At 47.2% G+C, this 19,311-nt stretch overlaps 1 protein-coding gene across 1 annotated transcript in view; it reads left to right on the forward strand.

The window, feature by feature from the left end:
* The first annotated feature begins 6,676 nt into the window (after positions 1-6,676).
* The window catches only part of TMEM164 (transmembrane protein 164), a 226,317-nt gene continuing 213,682 nt past the window's right edge, over positions 6,677-19,311 (forward strand). Inside the window, exon 1 of the mRNA XM_063937303.1 lies at positions 6,677-7,471. Coding sequence (XP_063793373.1) covers positions 7,076-7,471 — 396 coding nt within the window. The 5' untranslated portion in view covers positions 6,677-7,075. The remainder of the gene's footprint in view (positions 7,472-19,311) is intronic.

Genomic DNA, 19,311 nt, shown 5'->3' on the forward strand with positions numbered 1-19,311 from the left:
TTTTATCAGGAAAAGCCCACGCTTCTTCACACACTTCATTTAATTCTTCAGATGGGGGAAAAACTATTGGCAGTTTTTTCTCCCCAAACATAATACCCTTTTTTGAGGTACCTGGGTTTATATCAGAAATGTGTAAAACCTCTTTCATTGCCTCAATCATGCAACGAATGGCCCTAGTAGACATTAAATTTGACTCATCGTCGTCGACACTGGTATCAGTATCCGTGTCGACATCTGTGTCTGCCATCTGAGGTAGTGGGCGTTTTAGAGCCCCTGATGGCCTTTGAATTGCCTGGGCAGGCACGAGCTGAGAAGCCGGCTGTCCCGCATTTGGCATGTCGTCAAATTTTTTATGTAAGGAGTCGACACTTGCACGTAATTCCTTCCATAAGTCCATCCACTCAGGTGTCTGCCCCGTAGGGGGTGACATCACATTTATAGGCATCTGCTCCGCCTCCACATAAGTCTCCTCATCAAACATGTCGACACAGCCGTACCGACACACCGCACACACACACACAGGGAATGCTCTTAAAGGAGACAGGACTCCACAAAAGCCCTTTGGGGAGACAGAGAGAGAGTATGCCAGCACACACCAGAGCGCTATATAATGCAGGGACTAACTGAATTATGTCCCCTATAGCTGCTATAATATTTACTGCGCCTCAATTTTGTGCCCCCCCCTCTCTTTTTTACCCTTTTCTGTAGTGTAGACTGCAGGGGAGAGTCAGAGAGCTTCCTTCCAGCGGAACTGTGAGGGAGAAATGGCGCCAGTGTGCTGAGGGAGATGACTCCGCCCCTTTTTCGGCGGACTTTTCTCCAGCTTATTTCTGTATTCTGGCAGGGGTAATTACCACATATATAGCCTCTGGGGCTATATATTGTGGTTATTTTGCCAGCCAAGGTGATTTTATTGCTGCTCAGGGCGCCCCCCCCCCCCCAGCGCCCTGCACCCTCAGTGACCGGAGTGTGAAGTGTGTATGAGGAGCAATGGCGCACAGCTGCAGTGCTGTGCGCTACCTTGGTGAAGACTGAAGTCTTCTGCCGCCGATTTTCCGGACCATCTTCTTGCTTCTGGCTCTGTAAGGGGGACGGCGGCGCGGCTCCGGGAACGAACACCAAAGACGGGTCCTGCGGTCGATCCCTCTGGAGCTAATGGTGTCCAGTAGCCTAAGAAGCCCAAGCTAGCTGCAAGCAGGTAGGTTCGCTTCTTCTCCCCTTAGTCCCTCGTTGCAGTGAGCCTGTTGCCAGCAGGTCTCACTGTAAAATAAAAAACCTAACATATACTTTCTTTCTAGGAGCTCAGGAGAGCCCCTAGTGTGCATCCAGCTCGGCCGGGCACAGAAATCTAATGAGGTCTGGAGGAGGGGCATAGAGGGAGGAGCCAGTGCACACCAGGTAGTACCAAATCTTTCTTATAGTGTGCCCAGTCTCCTGCGGAGCCCGTCTATTCCCCATGGTCCTTACGGAGTCCCCAGCATCCACTAGAACGTCAGAGAAATGTCATTAGAACAGATAAACAAATCCATCAAAAAAACAGAAGAAGAATTCAAGCCATTGCATAAAATGGAGGATTACCATAACTTGATGACCATGACTAACAGCAAAATTGCAAAATTAGAAGAAAACATTATAAATACAAAACAGAAAAAATTTCACCGGGACATTACAGAACATACCACTATACTCAACAATTCCAATAAAAGAAGAACAACAAATTGGAAGAACACAACAGAACAAGAACAAAGATACCAAAGACCAACACGACAGTACCGTCCATACAAAAGACAAGAAAATCAGCCTTATAAATACCAACGCAATCAGGTTACCTTCAGAGAACCACTTATCAAAAATACTCCTTTACATACAGCCCAGAATTGACAATACCAACCATATAATCAAAAGTTGGTATCATATCAAAACCAACAGAATCGGAATCAATACAAATTAATAAAAGACTCATATAAAGCAGGACAACAAGCAGCCAGAATAGAAGAAAGAGATCAATTTCACCATTTAATGGAAAACATAGAAACAAACAAAAACCATCTGAAAAATCCAAGGAAGAGGAGCATCACAGATGATCAGGATGACAATGAAGAAATCGAAGAAGTTTTTTTAGACCTGGTGTGGGGAGATGGCAAACCACCGGAGAAAGAAACACCGTGCAAAAGAATGAAAATATACGAGGCAAAAACAAAAGAGGAACGAGAGGGGGCAAGAAGAAAAACAAACCACTAAACAAACTAGATGACCTGGAAGAAGATAAGGACACCGCTATCTTCAACTTAAGTAAGAAGCAACTTACAGGAGATCAGATAAACCTATTGAAGAAAGGTTTGAAATTTGCTCCCCACTCTACAATAAACAAATTCAATGTCTTCATCGACATACAAAAATTTATACGCAAATTATGCATCAAAAAATTCTTCAATAAAGAACAAAAAATGGATCAAGCAGAAATTCAGATGAAATACCAACGGATACATCGACCTATAAGAAATTACTCACGGACCCGACAAAAGAATTTCAGAAACAGCTGGTTAGACAAATGGATGAGGGATTGGAAATGGGAATAGTCACGAAAAAAGAGTATGACTACATTTGCACAAAGAACCCGAAAATACCGACCTTCTACCACCTTCCCAAAATCCACAAGGATATTAAGGAACCTCCGGGCCGTCCGATAATTTCAGGAATTGGATCCCTCACCGCGAATCTTTCACATTACATAGATCACTACCTACAGCCGTTAGCACAGAAACAAAAAAGCTACTTGAAAGACACACTACACATTTTACAAATCTTAGAAGAACTCAAATGGGAGGAGTCATATTTTATTTGCACAAGCGATGTGAAGTCCTTGTATACATGCATCCAACACAGATTGGGATGCGAATATACCAGACATTACCTGACTACACAATCCAACATCCCCAACAGACAGATCAATTTCATCATTGAGCAAATAGAGTTCATACTTCATAACAACTATTTTTGGTATGGAGGGGACTTCTTCCTACAAGTAAAAGGGACTGCGATGGGGACGTCCTTTGCACCAGCGTATGCGAATCTTTTCGTTGCATACTGGGAGGACCATCACATTTGGCAGAATAACAAATTCCTGAAACATATACTATGCTGGCACAGGTACATTGATGACCTGATATTTATCTGGGCAGGACCACAGGAAGAACTTGAAGAATTCAAGATATACATGAACTCGAACAATATTGGTCTAGAATTTACCACAACCACCAGCAAAGAGAAAGCTATCTTTCTAGATCTAGAAATTTATGTAGATAAAGAAAGACTCAGCACAAAAACACATATAAAAGAAGTGGATTCGAATAACTTTCTTCCATACAGCAGTAATCACCATAATCAATGGCTGAAAAACATCCCAGGGGGCCAACTACGAAGAATTAGGAGGAACTGTACGCACAAAGAAATGTATGAAATACAGAGTATAGAGATGAAGAAAAAATTTCTAAGGAAAGGCTACAAAGAAGAACAAATCCAAACGGAAGTCGATAAAGTATTACATCTGGATCGAAAAATGATGTTGCAATATAAAGAAAATAAAACAGAGAACAACAACATCCAAACCTCCTTCATCACCCAATATAATTCACACCACAAGGAGATTGAAGACATCATCAAGAGAAATTGGCACATACTAATGCTTGATGAAAATCTCAAAACTATAATACCGCAAACTCCGAAAGTGATCTATAGGAGGGCAAGGAATCTGAAACAAGAACTGACACATAGCTTCCTTCCAATGGAGAATCATCAGAAGATAAAGGGAAACAATGGATTCCATGCATGCTTAACATGCCTGGGATGCAAAAAATCAGGAAGAAGAATAACTCAACCAATAACATCCTTCACATCAAACCACACCAAAGAAAATTACTCCATCAAACAACAGATATCGTGCGCAACAGAGGGTGTCATATACCTATTGGAATGCCCATTTGGACAACAGTATATAGGACAGACCAAAAGAAAACTCAAAATCCGTATAGCAGAACATGTATATAATATTAAAAGAGGATTGGATACACACAGTGTCTCTCAACACTATGCGGAACAACATGGAAGAAATCCGGATGGTCTGAAATTTATGGCCATACAAAAAGTGAATTTAAACTGGCGAGGGGGTGATATATCAACAGAATTAAGAAAAGCTGAGACGAAGTGGATCTACGAACTGAGAACTTTAAAACCACATGGTCTCAACATTGACATTGATTTAAATGTCTTCCTTTAAATATAGTTCATCCTTCTACATATTTTATTTTTGCATTTCAGCTACACTATATACTTTTTCAGCTATATTACATACATACACAGTCTAATGCTGAAGCAGGTGCTTGCCGCCTATTTTTTGGAAGTTCCTGTTGACAACTTCCGGTTTTAAAAGCCGTTTTTAACAAAGTTTATTGAAACCAGGGAGGATAAAAGGAATCTCCCTAACAACATTCAATATCCTGGACGAAGTGCCGCAGTGCATGAAACGCGTCGATACACAAAGATCCCGTCACCGCATCACCCGGAAGTGACGTTCCGCGGCGCCTCATCAACTTCCGGTTAGGAAGAAGAGACGCCGGCCGCCGAGAACGAACTGACCAGTGTGAGATCCACAGACCAGAGGACCCAGAGGTAGGATAGGGACAGCTAGTACACCTGCCGGGGACCTTGCTGTAGTGCTTGGAGGGACCACATTAAGCTGGAGATCGGGACTTTTTAAAATTTTAAAAAAAGAGCTTAAACATTACAGGGCACCTTGAGTTTATAACTAACCCACTGTGTTTAAACCTGTTTTTCTTTTTCAGCATTAGACAGTGACACATTATCAAGCGCTCCATATACACATTAATTAAGTTCTGAAGCAGTTTAGCTATGCTAATCCAAGGGGTGCCTTGTTCTGAACCTGAACGTTGTATATATGACAAGGTTATGTAACACGTTCTGTACATAGTTTATATGATGGGAAATTAACATGTTGTGTACATTGTATATTTGAAAGTTTCACGTTACGCAATCATTCTGTGCACTGTATATGTGGTAGGGTCATGTAACTTGTTACATACATTAACATTATATGTATGGTAGGGCCATGTAACATGTTACATATATTCACATTGTATGTAAGGTAGGGCCATGTAACATGTTACATACATTCACACTGTATGTATGGTAGGGCCATGTAACATGTTACATACATTCATATTGTATGTACGTATGGTAGGGTTATGTTACATACATTTACATTGTATGACAGATAGGGTCATGTAACATACATTCATATTGAATGGTAGGGTCATGTAACATGTTACATACATTCACATTGTATGCGTTGTAGGGTCATGTAACGTGTTACATACATGCACATTGTATGTATGGTAGGGTCATGTAACATGTTACATTACATACATTCACATTGTATGTATGGTAGGGCCATGTAGCATGTTACATATATTCACATTGTATGTATGGTAGGGCCATGTAACATGTTACATACATTCACACTGTATGCGTGGTAGGGTCATGTAATGTTACATACATTCACATTGTATGCATGGTAGGGCCATGTAGCATGTTACATACATTCACATTGTATGTATGGTAGGGCCATGTAACATGTTACATACATTCACACTGTATGTATGGTAGGACCATGTAACATGTTACATACATTCATATTGTATGTATGTATGGTAGAGTCATGTTACATACATTTACATTGTATGTATGGTAGGGCCATGTAACATGTTACATACATTCACACTGTATGTATGGTAGGGCCATGTAACATGTTACATACATTCATATTGTATGTATGTATGGTAGGGTCATGTTACATACATTTACATTGTATGACAGGTAGGGTCATTTACATACATTCACATTGTATGTATTGTAGGGTCATGTAACGTGTTACATTACATACATTCATATTGTATGTATGGTAGGGTCATGTAGCATGTTACATACATTCACATTGTATGTATGTATGTATGTATGTATGGTAGGGCCATGTAACATGTTACATACATTTACACTGTATGTCAGGTAGGGTCATGTAACATGTTACATACACTCACATTGTATGCGTGGTAGGGTCATGTAATGTTACATACATTCACACTGTATGTATGGTAGGGGGGTGTGGTTAATCAAATCGACAGTGTCTAGGTCGACAATGTTTAGGTCGACAGTCACTAGGTCGACAGGGTTTCTAGGTCGACATGTGCTAGGTCGACAGGTCTAAAGGTCGACATGAGGATTTTTTTTTTTTTTTTTGTCGTTTTCTTCGTAGAGTGACCGGGATCCCAAATTAGTGCACCGCGTTCGCTCGCTTTTTAAAAAACTCATGTCGACCTTTAGACCTGTCGGCCTAGCACACGTCGACCTAGAAACCCTGTCGACCTTCCATCCATGTCGACCTAGTGACTGTCGACCTAGACACTGTCGATCTTCAGACCGGATCCCATGGTAGGGTGGTAGGGTCATGTAACACACGTTATGAACATTACTGAAACACATAGCTGAGTGAGGACTGACTGAGGTGAGCGAGCAGTGCCAGTGTGATGTCACCAGGGAAGGCGGGATTTGGAGGAGGCTACCCAATGGGAAGAGGCGTAGGTCCTGGTTTGGGACCGTAGAGTGAGGTGATGCACAGGAGGGAGCCAGGCGTCTGCTGGTCCCGGGGAGAGTGCGTGGAAGAGGCTGACACTAGGGGGAAGCACATATCAGGTCCCCCCGCCCACTGGGGATGCTGCAGGCAGTCCTGCATGCGCACGCATGTTACATATCTGCCTATAATAACATGCTACGGTCGCCCTGCCCCGCTGTGTACATGCGCACATTGACACACCCGTGCTGCCGCAGCAGTAACTCTGTGTGGTAGCCTCTGCCCCCGGCTCGCACCGGGAGCGCAGGGAACCCGCCGCCGCACGTGTGGACATCACCGTATCCTCTTACTGCCGCCATCTTCTCCGGTTCCCCACCCGGGATGCTCCCTCCTCCCGCCCTCACTGACTGAGACACCCGGGCCGCGCATTTGATGTTCCGCCAGGAAGGAGGCAGCGGAGGTGTGCTGCTCACCGAGGGAAGCATGTCACGCTACTCGGACTGGCTGTACGGAGGGGTGGACCCCAGCCTGGCCGGCAATGGGGGCCCGGAGTGCGCGTCCTTCCTGCCGGCTGGGCAGCGGCTCAGCGAGAGCGTGGTCCTGCTGCTGGTGTCCCTGCTGGAGATCGGGCTGTCGCTGCGGAGGATTGCCAGGGAAAAGCCGGGGGATGGGGACCTGCCGGCAGCAGCTGCCCGCCCCGATAGCCTGGGCAAGAACCTGCTGCTGGTGGCGCTCTGCCTGACGTTTGGAGTGGAGGTCGGCTTTAAATTTGCCACCAAGACTGTCATATACCTGCTGAATCCCTGTCATGTGGTCACCATGCTGCAGGTAATGCTGATAATAATAATATATTGCCCCCACACATCTCCCTGACATATGTTCACCATTATACAGGTAATTCTAATATTGCTCCCACACATTTCCCTGACATACTGTATACCTGCTGAACCTCTGTCCCGTGGTCACCCTGCTTCAGGTAATGTTAATAATAATATATTGCCCCCCCCCCCCCACACATATCCCTGACATATGTTCACCATTATACAGGTAATTCTAATATTGCTCCCACACATTTCCCTGACATACTGTATACCTGCTGAACCGCTGTCCTGTGGTCACCCTGCTTCAGGTAATGTTAATAGTAATATATTGCCCCCCCACACACGCACATATATCCCTGACATATGTTCACCATTATACAGGTAATTCTAATATTGCTCCCACACATTTCCCTGACATACTGTATACCTGCTGAACCTCTGTCCTGTGGTCACCCTGCTTCAGGTAATGTTAATAATAATATATTGACCCCCCCACACACATATCCCTAACATATGTTCATCATTATACAGGTCATGCTAATAATATTGCCCCCACACATCTCTCTGTCCTATACCTGCTGAACCCTTGTCCACTGGTAACCATGCTGCGGGTAATGCTAATAATAATATATTTCCCCCCACACTTCTCCCTTACATATGTTCACCATTATACAGGTAATGCTAATATTGCCCCCACACATTTCCCTGACATACTGTATACCTGCTGAACCTCTGTCCTGTGGGTACCCTGCTTCAGGTGATGCTAATAATAGTATATTGCCCCCCACACATCTCCTTGTCAATAACCTGCTGAGCCCATCCTATGGTTATCATGCTGCAGATGATGATGATTATGATAATACTATTGCCCCCACACAGTGCTAATAATAATAATAATGCACGATCTCTTCTCTCTATCATTTCTACTACTTTTCCACCAAAAATCCAGGTCCTACCCAGGTTGTTGGACACCATTCCAACCCGGCTCAGACCCCTGTTTACACTACAACTTGGACCTGGCTGGGTTGGCAGCTTTAAACCCAATTTTTTTTATTATTATTATTTGACTAGTCAGGAAGCTGTGACATCTTAAAAAAATCCTATTATACTAAACAAATACTTAACCTTGTATATGTATGTGTTTCTTTGAAAAGTGCATTTGCACTTTCCATTTTGTATTGCTATTCAGATTTATTTAATTATAAGTAATAAGTAGGACTAATGCCTAACATTAACTTGTTCTTATTTTCAGCCTACTCTGTATCTGACTGTATGTTTAGTCTATCTACGTATATTCAGATGGGGTTGGTATCGGGTGACCGGTGGATGGGAGACTGCTGATCACCATACCGACGTCGGGATCCCATCTGTCAGTTAGCCAACGCAGGGGGGAGGGGTGGGCGCAACGAAGCCCTTTGCGGGCTCGGTGTCTCGCTGCGCTCGCCACAGGTTCTATTTCCACTCTATGGGTGTCGTGGACACCTACGAGTGGGAATTGTCCCTGTTGGTCGGCATGCCAACCTGCTGGCTAGTCAGTGTGCGGGATGCCGGCACCGATACTGTGACCGGCGGTCTTCTGACTGCTAGTCGCATAAGCGCATCCCATTCAAATGTATAGTCAAACGACAAAGATAAAGGAGGACTCTGGGTTGGGGCATATTCAGATGTACAGATGTGTCCACCCACATCTAGCCTCCCTACAAGTTCAACACCCTTTTTAGTCATGCGTTACTTGGTATCGCTGAGCGTCTTTAATGCAATTTTTTTTCCATTAAATGCATCTTAATCGCAAATAGGATGCACAAGCAGCTTTTGCTGATTAAAATTATATGTGGTAAGACTACATTCTGGTTGCATCTGCGGCTGTATCTGCATCCGAAATGGTATGCTACTAGTGTTCACTCTAGCCTTCTTTCACGGGGCGCTGCGCCCTGCCCCTTTTCTGAGTGGCAGAATGCGCCCTGCCCGTTTGTGCCCGCCCTGCTGATTACTAAAGGACTGCCTACTCACCGCCGCGCCGGGTGCGCTGTCACTGCCCCTTGCTCCTCCCCGCCGCTCTGTCACATCGCGCTGTCACTGCCCCCTGCTCCTCCCCGCCGCTCTGTCCCACTGCGCTGTCACTGCCCCTGCTCCTCCCCGCCGCACTGTCACTGCCCCCTGCTCCTCCCCGCCGCTCTGTCCCGCCGCGCTGTCACTGCCTGCCGCTCTGTCCCACCCCGCTGTCACTGCCCCCTGCTCCTCCCCGCCGCTCTGTCCCGCCGCGCTGTCGCTGCCCCCTGCTCCTCCCCGCCGCGCTGTCACTGCCCCCTGCAGCTGCCTTAGGCTTGTCGCGCTGGCTGAAGGGGATCTGGTAAGCTAAGGAGGGCTGGGTTTGCTTCTCCCGCCGAGGCAAACCCAGCCCTCCCTCCTGTGTGCATGGATCAGTGTGGTGGTCATTTTCAACCAGCTCCGCGGTGTGTGAGGGGGGACCAGCGCGATTAACTCCCGCAGCATCAACCCCCAGTAAGTAAAATTGGCACAAAAAAAGCAGAGATCAAAAATGTGCCCTACCTGGTGCAGTGTGTCTCAGTGCTCTCTACCTGGTGCAGTGTGTCTCAGTGCTCTCTACCTGGTGCAGTGTGTCTCAGTGCTCTCTACCTGGTGCAGTGTGTCTCAGTGCTCTCTACCTGGTGCAGTGTGTCTCAGTGCTCTCTACCTGGTGCAGTGTGTCTCAGTGCTCTCTACCTGGTGCAGTGTGTCTCAGTGCTCTCTACCTGGTGCAGTGTGTCTCAGTGCTCTCTACCTGGTGCAGTGTGTCTCAGTGCTCTCTACCTGGTGCAAAGTTTGTCAGTGCTCTCTACCTGGTGCAAAGTTTGTCAGTGCTCTCTACCTGGTGCAAAGTTTGTCAGTGCTCTCTACCTGGTGCAAAGTTTGTCAGTGCTCTCTACCTGGTGCAAAGTTTGTCAGTGCTCTCTACCTGGTGCAAAGTTTGTCAGTGCTCTCTACCTGGTGCAAAGTTTGTCAGTGCTCTCTACCTGGTGCAGTGTGTCTCAGTGCTCTCTACCTGGTGCAGTGTGTCTCAGTGCTCTCTACCTGGTGCAGTGTGTCTCAGTGCTCTCTACCTGGTGCAGTGTGTGTCAGTGCTCTCTACCTGGTGCAGTGTGTGTCAGTGCTCTCTACCTGGTGCAGTGTGTCTCAGTGCTCTCTACCTGGTGCAGTGTGTCTCAGTGCTCTCTACCTGGTGCAGTGTGTCTCAGTGCTCTCTACCTGGTGCAGTGTGTCTCAGTGCTCTCTACCTGGTGCAGTGTGTCTCAGTGCTCTCTACCTGGTGCAGTGTGTCTCAGTGCTCTCTACCTGGTGCAGTGTTTATAACGTGCTCTCTACCTGGTGCAATGTGTATAACGTGCTCTCTACCTGGTGCAATGTGTATAACGTGCTCTCTACCTGGTGCAATGTTTCTCAGTGCTCTCTACCTGGTGCAATGTGTATAACGTGCTCTCTACCTGGTGCAATGTTTCTCATAGCTCTCTACCTGGTGCAATGTGTATAACGTGCTCTCTACCTGGTGCAATGTTTCTCAGGGCTCTCTATCTGGTGCATTGTGTATAACGTGCTCTGCCTGGCGCAAAGTGTAGAATGTGCTCTATCTGGCGCAATATGTATAACGTGCTCTCTACCTGTCGCAGTGTGTGTGTAGGAGGTTCTACCTGGTGCAGTGTGTATTAGCTGCACTACTCTGTGGTGTAATGTGAATTGCCACTATTATGTGGCCGTGCCCCTTCCCCACGAAAAACAACGACCCTTCGGCGCGCACTGTCCATTCTTTGGCATGTCAGAATGGGAGGACCAAGCATTATAGTATGTACCTAATTTTGCCCTTCTAACTGAAAAATGTGCCCTCCCGAATGAAAAATGTGCCCTCCCCGTGATCAGCACCCTGCCCTAAAAAAATCCTAGAGTGAACATTATGCTACAGTGTTTTCCTAGTAAACAGTGTAACATAGCATTTTGTATGCAGACACATGCGCGGTCACACAGAATATAGGCATGCTGCATAGCATTTTAGTATGCTTGTGTGTCTTATTCACAAAGCAAAGTAAATAAGATGCATTTTTGGCATAGAAATACACCAGGGATGCAGGGGATCTGTAAAGAAAAATTATATTTATATAATATATATTTATATAATATCTCTCTCTATATATCTATATCTATAATTTCTCTGACGTCCTAGTGGATGCTGGGAACTCCGTAAGGACCATGGGGAATAGCGGCTCCGCAGGAGACTGGGCACAAAAGTAAAGCTTTAGGACTACCTGGTGTGCACTGGCTCCTCCCCCTATGACCCTCCTCCAAGCCTCAGTTAGATTTTTGTGCCCGGCCGAGAAGGGTGCACACTAGGGGCTCTCCTGAGCTTCTTAGTGAAAGTTTAGTTTTAGGTTTTTTATTTTCAGTGAGACCTGCTGGCAACAGGCTCACTGCATCGAGGGACTAAGGGGAGAAGAAGCGAACTCACCTGCGTGCAGAGTGGATTGGGCTTCTTAGGCTACTGGACACCATTAGCTCCAGAGGGACCGAACACAGGCCCAGCCTCGGAGCTCGGTCCCAGAGCCGCGCCGCCGGCCCCCTTACAGAGCCAGAAGCAAGAAGAGGTCCGGAAAAATCGGCGGCAGAAGACATCAGTCTTCAACAAGGTAGCGCACAGCACTGCAGCTGTGCGCCATTGTTACTCAGGCACACTTCACACTTCGGTCACTGAGGGTGCAGGGCGCTAGGGGGGGGCGCCCTGAGCAGCAATGTAAACACCTTGGCTGGCATAAATACACCACATATAACCCCCAGGGCTATATGGATGTATTTTAACCCCTGCCAGATTCCACAGAAAAACGGGAGAAAAGGCCGCCGAGAAGGGGGCGGAGCCTATCTCCTCAGCACACTGGCGCCATTTTCTCTCACAGCTCCGTTGGAGGGAAGCTCCCTGGCTCTCCCCTGCAGTTACTACACTACAGAAAGGGGTTAAAAAAGAGAGGGGGGCACTAATTAGGCGCAGTATAACAATACAGCAGCTATAAGGGGAAAAACACTTATATAAGGTTATCCCTGTGTGTGTGTATATATATATATATATATATATATATATATATATATATATATATATATATATATATATATATATATATATAGCGCTCTGGTGTGTGCTGGCATACTCTCCCTCTGTCTCCCCAAAGGGCTAGTGGGGTCCTGTCCTCTATCAGAGCATTCCCTGTGTGTGTGCTGTGTCGGTACGTTGTGTCGACATGCATGAGGAGGAAAATGAGGTGGAGGCGGAGCAATTGCCTGTAAAAGAGGTGTCACCCCCTAGGGAGTCGACACCTGAGTGGATGAGCTTATGGAAGGAATTATGTGACAGTGTCAGCTCTTTACAAAAGATTGATGACATGAGACAGCCGGCGACTCAGCCTGTGCCTGTCCAGGTGTCTCAAAAGCCATCAGGGGCTCTAAAACGCCCGTTACCGCAGATGGCAGATACAGACGCCGACACGGATACTGACTCCAGTGTCGACGATTAAGAGACGAATGTGACTTCCAGTAGGGCCACACGTTACATGATTGAGGCTATAGAAAATGTTTTTACACATTTCTGATAATACCAGTACCACTAAAAAGGGTATTATGTTGGGTGAGAAAAAACTGCCTGTAGTTTTTCCTGCATCTGAGGAATTAAATGAAGTGTGTGATGATGCGTGGGTTTCCCCCGATAAAAACTGTTAATTCCTAAAAAGTTATTAGCATCATACCCCTTCCCGCCAGAGGATAGGGCACGTTGGGAAACACCCCCTAGGATGAATAAAGCGCTCACACGCTTGTCTAAACAGGTGGCACTACCGTCCCCGGATACGGCCGCCCTTAAGAAACCTGCTGACCGAAAGCAGTAAAATATCCTAAAATGTATATACACTCACACGGGTGTGATACTGCGACCAGCAATCGCCTCAGCCTGGATGTGCAGTGCTGGGGTGGCTTGGTCGGATTCCCTGACTGACAATATTGATACCCTAGATAGGGACAGTATATTACTGACTATAGAGCATTTAAAAAGATGCATTTCTATATATGCGTGATGCACAGAGGGATATTTGCCGACTGGCATCAAGAGTAAGTGCGCTGTCCATTTCTGCCAGAAGAGAGTTATGGACAAGACAGTGGTCAGGTGATGCTGATTCCAAAAGGCATATGGAAGTATCGCCTTATAAAAGGGAGGAGTTATTTGGGGTAGGTCTAACAGACCTGGTGGCCACGGCAACGGCTGGGAAATCCACATTTTTACCCCAGGTAGCCTCTTAACATAAGAAGATGCCGTATTATCAGGCGCAGTCCTTTGGGCCCCATAAGGGCAAGCGGGCAAAAGGCTCCTCATTTCTGCCCCGTGGCAGAGGGAGAGGAAAAAGGCTGCAGCAAACAGCCAGTTCCCAGGAACAGAAGCCCTCTCCCGTTTTCTGCCAAGTCCTCAGCATGACGCTGGGGCTTTACAAGCGGACTCAGGCACGGTGGGGGCCCGTCTCAAAAATGTCAGCGTGCAGTGGGCTCACTCACAGGTGGACCCCTGGATCCTTCAGGTGGTATCTCAGGGGTACAAATTGGAATTCGAGACGTCTCCCCTTCGCCGTTTTCCTAAAGTCTGTTTTACCGACGTCTCCCTCCGACAGGGAGGCGGTATGGGAAGCCATTCACAAGCTGTATTCCCAGCAGGTGATAATCAAGGTACCCCTCCTACAACAGGGAAAGGGGTGTTATTCCACGCTGTTTGTGGTACCGAAGCCGGACGGCTCGGTGAGACCTAATTTAAATCTGAAATCCTTGAACACTTACATACAAAGGTTCAAATTCAAGATGGAGTCACTCAGAGCGGTGATGGCAAACCTGGAAGAAGGGGATTATATGGTGTCTCTGGACATCAAGGATGCTTATCTCCATGTCCCAATTTACCCTTCTCACCAAGGGTACCTCAGGTTTGTGGTACAGAACTGTCACTATCAGTTTCAGACGCTGCCGTTTGGTTTGTCCACGGCACCCCGGGTCTTTACTAAAGTAATGGCCGAAATGATGATACTCTTTCGAAGGAAGGGAGTTTTAATTATCCCTTACTTGGACGATCTCCGGATAAGGGCAAGATCCAGGGAACGGTTGGTAGTCGGGGTAGCACTATCTCAAGTAGTGTTGCGGCAGCACGGTTGGATTCTTAATATTCCAAAATCGCAGCTGATCCCGACGACACGTCTTCTATTCCTAAGGATGATCCTGGACACAGTCCAGAAAAAGGTGTTTCTCCAGGAGGAGAAAGCCAGGGAGTTATCCGAACTAGTCAGAAACCTCCTAAAACCAGGCCAAGTGTCAGTGCAGCAGTGCACAAGGGTCCTGGGAAAAATGGTAGCTTCCTACGAAGCAATTCCATTCGGCAGATTCCACGCAAGAACTTTCCAGTGGGACCTGCTGAAAAAGTGGTCCGGATCGCATCTTCAGATGCATCAGCGGATAACCCTGTCACCAAAGACAAGGGTGTCTCTCCTGTGGTGGTTGCAGAGTGCTCATCTTCTAGAGGGCGCAGATTCGGCATTCAGGACTGGGTCCTGGTGACCACGGATGCCAGCCTGCGAGGCTGGGGAGCAGTCACACAGGGAAGAAATTTCCAGGGCTTGTGGTCAAGCCTGGAGACATCACTTCACATAAATATCTTGGAGCTAAGGGCCATTTTCAATGCCCTAAGCCAAGCAAGACCTCTGCTTCAAGGTCAGCCGGTGCTGATCCAGTCGGACAACATCACGGCAGTCGCCCACGTAGACAGACAGGGCGGCACAAGAAGCAGGAGGGCAATGGCAGAAGCTGCAAGGATTTTTCGCTGGGCGGAAAATCATGTGATAGCATTGTCAGCAGTGTTCATTTCGGGAGTGGACAACTGGGAAACAGACTTCCTCAGCAGAAGTCTTCCACATGATTGTAAACCGTTGGGAAAAACCAAAGGTGGACATGATGGCGTTCCGCCTAAACAAAAAATTGGACAGGTATTGCGCCAGGTCAAGGGACCCTCAGGCAATAGCTGTGGACGCTCTGGTAACACCGTGGGTGTACCAGTCAGTGTATGTGTTCCCTCCTCTGCCTCTCATACCCAAGGTACTGAGAATCATAAGAAGGAGAGGAGTAAGGACTATACTCGTGGCTCCGGATTCGCCAAGAAGGACTTGGTACCCGGAACTTCAAGAGATGCTCACAGAGGACCCGTGGCCTCTACCTCTAAGAAAGGACCTGCTCCAGCAGGGACCCTGTCTCTTCCAAGACTTACCGCGGCTGCGTTTGACGGCATGGCGGTTGAACGCCGGATCCTGACGGAAAAAGGCATTCCAGATGAAGTCATCCCTACCCTGATCAAAGCCAGGAAGGATGTAACTGTGCAACATTATCACCGTATTTGGCGTAAATGTGTTGCGTGGTGCGAGGCCAGGAAGGCCCCTACAGAGGAATTTCAACTGGGTCGTTTCCTGCATTTCCTGAAAACAGGACTGTCTATGGGCCTAAAATTAGGGTCCATTAAGGTTCAAATTTCGGCCCTGTCGATTTTCTTCCAGAAAGAACTGGCTTCAGTTCCTGAAGTTCAGACGTTTGTCAAGGGGGTACTGCATATACTGCCTCCAGTGGCACCTTGGGATCTCAATGTAGTTTTGGGGTTCCTAAAATCACATGGTTTGAACCACTCACCACTGTGGACTTAAAATATCTCACATGGAAAGTGGTAATGCTGTTGGCCCTGGCTTCAGCCAGGCGTGTCTCAGAATTGGCGGCTTTATCCTATAAAAGCCCTTACCTAATTTTTCATACGGACAGGGCAGAATTGAGGACTCGTCCTCAATTTCTCCCTAAGGTGGTTTCAGCGTTTCACTTGAACCAGCCTATTGTGGTACCTGCGGCTACTAGGGACTTGGAGGACTCCAAGTTGCAGGACGTAGTCAGGGCCCTGAAAATATGTTTCCAGGACGGCTGGAGTCAGAAAATCTGACTCTCTGTTTATCCTGTATGCACCCAACAAGCTGGGTGCTCCTGCTTCTAAGCAGACTATTGCTCGTTGGATTTGTAGTACAATTCAGCTTGCACATTCTGTGGCAGGCCTGCCACAGCCAAAATCTGTAAAAGCCCATTCCTCAAGGAAGGTGGGCTCATCTTGGGCGGCTGCCCGAGGGGTCTCGGCTTTACAACTTTGCCGAGCTGCTACTTGGTCAGGGGCAAACACGTTTGCAAAATTCTACAAATGTAATACCCTGGCTGAGGAGGACCTGGAGTTCTCTCATTCGGTGCTGCAGAGTCATCCGCACTCTCCCGCCCGTTTGGGAGCTTTGGTATAATCCCCATGGTCCTTACGGAGTTCCCAGCATCCACTAGGACGTCAGAGAAAATAAGAATTTACTTACCGATAATTCTATTTCTCGTAGTCCGTAGTGGATGCTGGGCGCCCATCCCAAGTGCGGATTGTCTGCAATACTTGTACATAGTTATTGTTACAAAAATCGGGTTATTATTGTTGTGAGCCATCTTTTCAGAGGCTCCTCTGTTATCATGCTGTTAACTGGGTTCAGAGCACAGGTTGTACGGTGTGATTGGTGTGGCTGGTATGAGTCTTACCCGGGATTCAAAATCCTTCCTTATTGTGTACGCTCGTCCGGGCACAGTATCCTAACTGAGGCTTGGAGGAGGGTCATAGGGGGAGGAGCCAGTGCACACCAGGTAGTCCTAAAGCTTTACTTTTGTGCCCAGTCTCCTGCGGAGCCGCTATTCCCCATGGTCCTGACGGAGTTCCCAGCATCCACTACGGACTACGAGAAATAGAATTATCGGTAAGTAAATTCTTATTTTTTTTCTTTCTTAAAAACCGGTTTATTTTTTCCAACAGTAGATCTGTGTTATTCCTGGGTCAGCCCCACTGCACTGAACCCGAGGCTGGCCTACATGTCCCTTGCACACTCCCTTGAGGCTGCCCTCTGCATACACAGCCAATTAACCGCTTCTAAGTATAGCCTGGGTTGGATAACCTGGTACAAGTTGTTTACACTGCACTGCTACCAGGGTCAGATTTGGGATTATTTTCCATGGACCCTTTTACTCCAAGCTGTGACCTGGGTAGACCTGGCAATAACCCCGGTTATTGTGGCAGTGGAAGAGGGGTATTACCTGCTAAACCACTGTGATGTGTCACCATGCTGCAGGCAATGCTAATAATATAATAATAATAAGGCCCCTGCGCATCTCCCTGTCATGCCTGCTGAACCCCTGTCATAGTATCACCATGCTACGGGTAATGCTAATAATAATGATGCCCCCACACATATGCCTATCATGTCACCCACAGTCTTCTGTCACTACAGCTGTAATTATTGGTCTGTGTGCAGAGAGTTTATACCTTGCATTTCTCTGACGTCCTAGTGGATGCTGGGAACTCCGTAAGGACCATGGGGAATAGCGGCTCCGCAGGAGTCTGGGCACAACTAAAAGAAAGCTTTTAGACTACCTGGTGTGCACTGGCTCCTCCCACTATGACCCTCCTCCAAGCCTCAGTTAGATTTTTGTGCCCGGCCGAGCTGGATGCACACTAGGGGCTCTCCTGAGCTCTTAGAAAGAAAGTATAATTTAGGTTTTTTATTTTACAGTGAGACCTGCTGGCAACAGGCTCACTGCATCGAGGGACTAAGGGGAGAAGAAGCGAACCTACCTGCTTGCAGCTAGCTTGGGCTTCTTAGGCTACTGGACACCATTAGCTCCAGAGGGATCGACCGCATGGAACTGGCCTTGGTGTTCGGTCCCGGAGCCGCGCCGCCGTCCCCCTTACAGAGCCAGAAGCAAGAAGAAGTCCGCAAAATCGGCGGCATGAAGACTTCTGTCTTCACCAAGGTAGCGCACAGCACTGCAGCTGTGCGCCATTGCTCCTCATACACACTTCACACTCCGGTCACTGAGGGTGCAGGGCGCTGGGGGGGGGGCGCCCTGAGCAGCAATAAAAACACCTTGGCTGGCAAAACAATCACAAAAGTCTGCGAAAAAGGGGCGGAGCTATCTCTCAGCACACTGGCGCCATTTCTCCCTCACAGTTCCGCTGAAAGGAAGCTCCCTGACTCTCCCCTGCAGTCTACACTACAGAAAAGGGTAAAAAAGAGAGGGGGGCACTAAATTTAGGCGCAGTAAATATTATAGCAGCTATAGGGGACATAATTTAGTTAGTCCCTGCATTATATAGCGCTCTGGTGTGTGCTGGCATACTCTCTCTCTGTCTCCCCAAAGGGCTTTGTGGGGTCCTGTCCTCTATTAGAGCATTCCCGGTGTGTGTGCGGTGTGTCGGTACGGCTGTGTCGACATGTTTGATGAGGAAAATTATGTGGAGGCGGAGCAGATGCCCATAGAAGTGATGTCACCCCCTGCGGGGCAGATACCTGAGTGGATGGTTTTATGGAAGGAATTACGTGCAAGTGTCGACTCCTTACACAAAAAATTTGACGACATGCCAAATGCGGGACAGCCGGCTTCTCAGCTCGTGCCTGCCCAGGTGTCTCAAAGGCCATCAGGGGCTCTAAAACGCCCGCTACCTCAGATGGCAGACGCAGATGTCGACACGGATACTGATACCAGTGTCGACGACGATGAGTCTAATCTAATGTCCACTAGGGCCATTCGTTGCATGATTGAGGCAATGAAAGAGGTTTTACACATTTCGGATATAAACCCAGGTACCACTAAAAAGGGTATTATGTTTGGGGAGAAAAAACTACCCGTAGTTTTTCCCCCATCTGAAGAATTAAATGAAGTGTGTGAAGAAGCGTGGGCTTTCCCCGA

The sequence above is a fragment of the Pseudophryne corroboree genome, chromosome 8 (assembly GCF_028390025.1).
Source record: "Pseudophryne corroboree isolate aPseCor3 chromosome 8, aPseCor3.hap2, whole genome shotgun sequence".
Classification (NCBI taxonomy): domain Eukaryota; kingdom Metazoa; phylum Chordata; class Amphibia; order Anura; family Myobatrachidae; genus Pseudophryne; species Pseudophryne corroboree.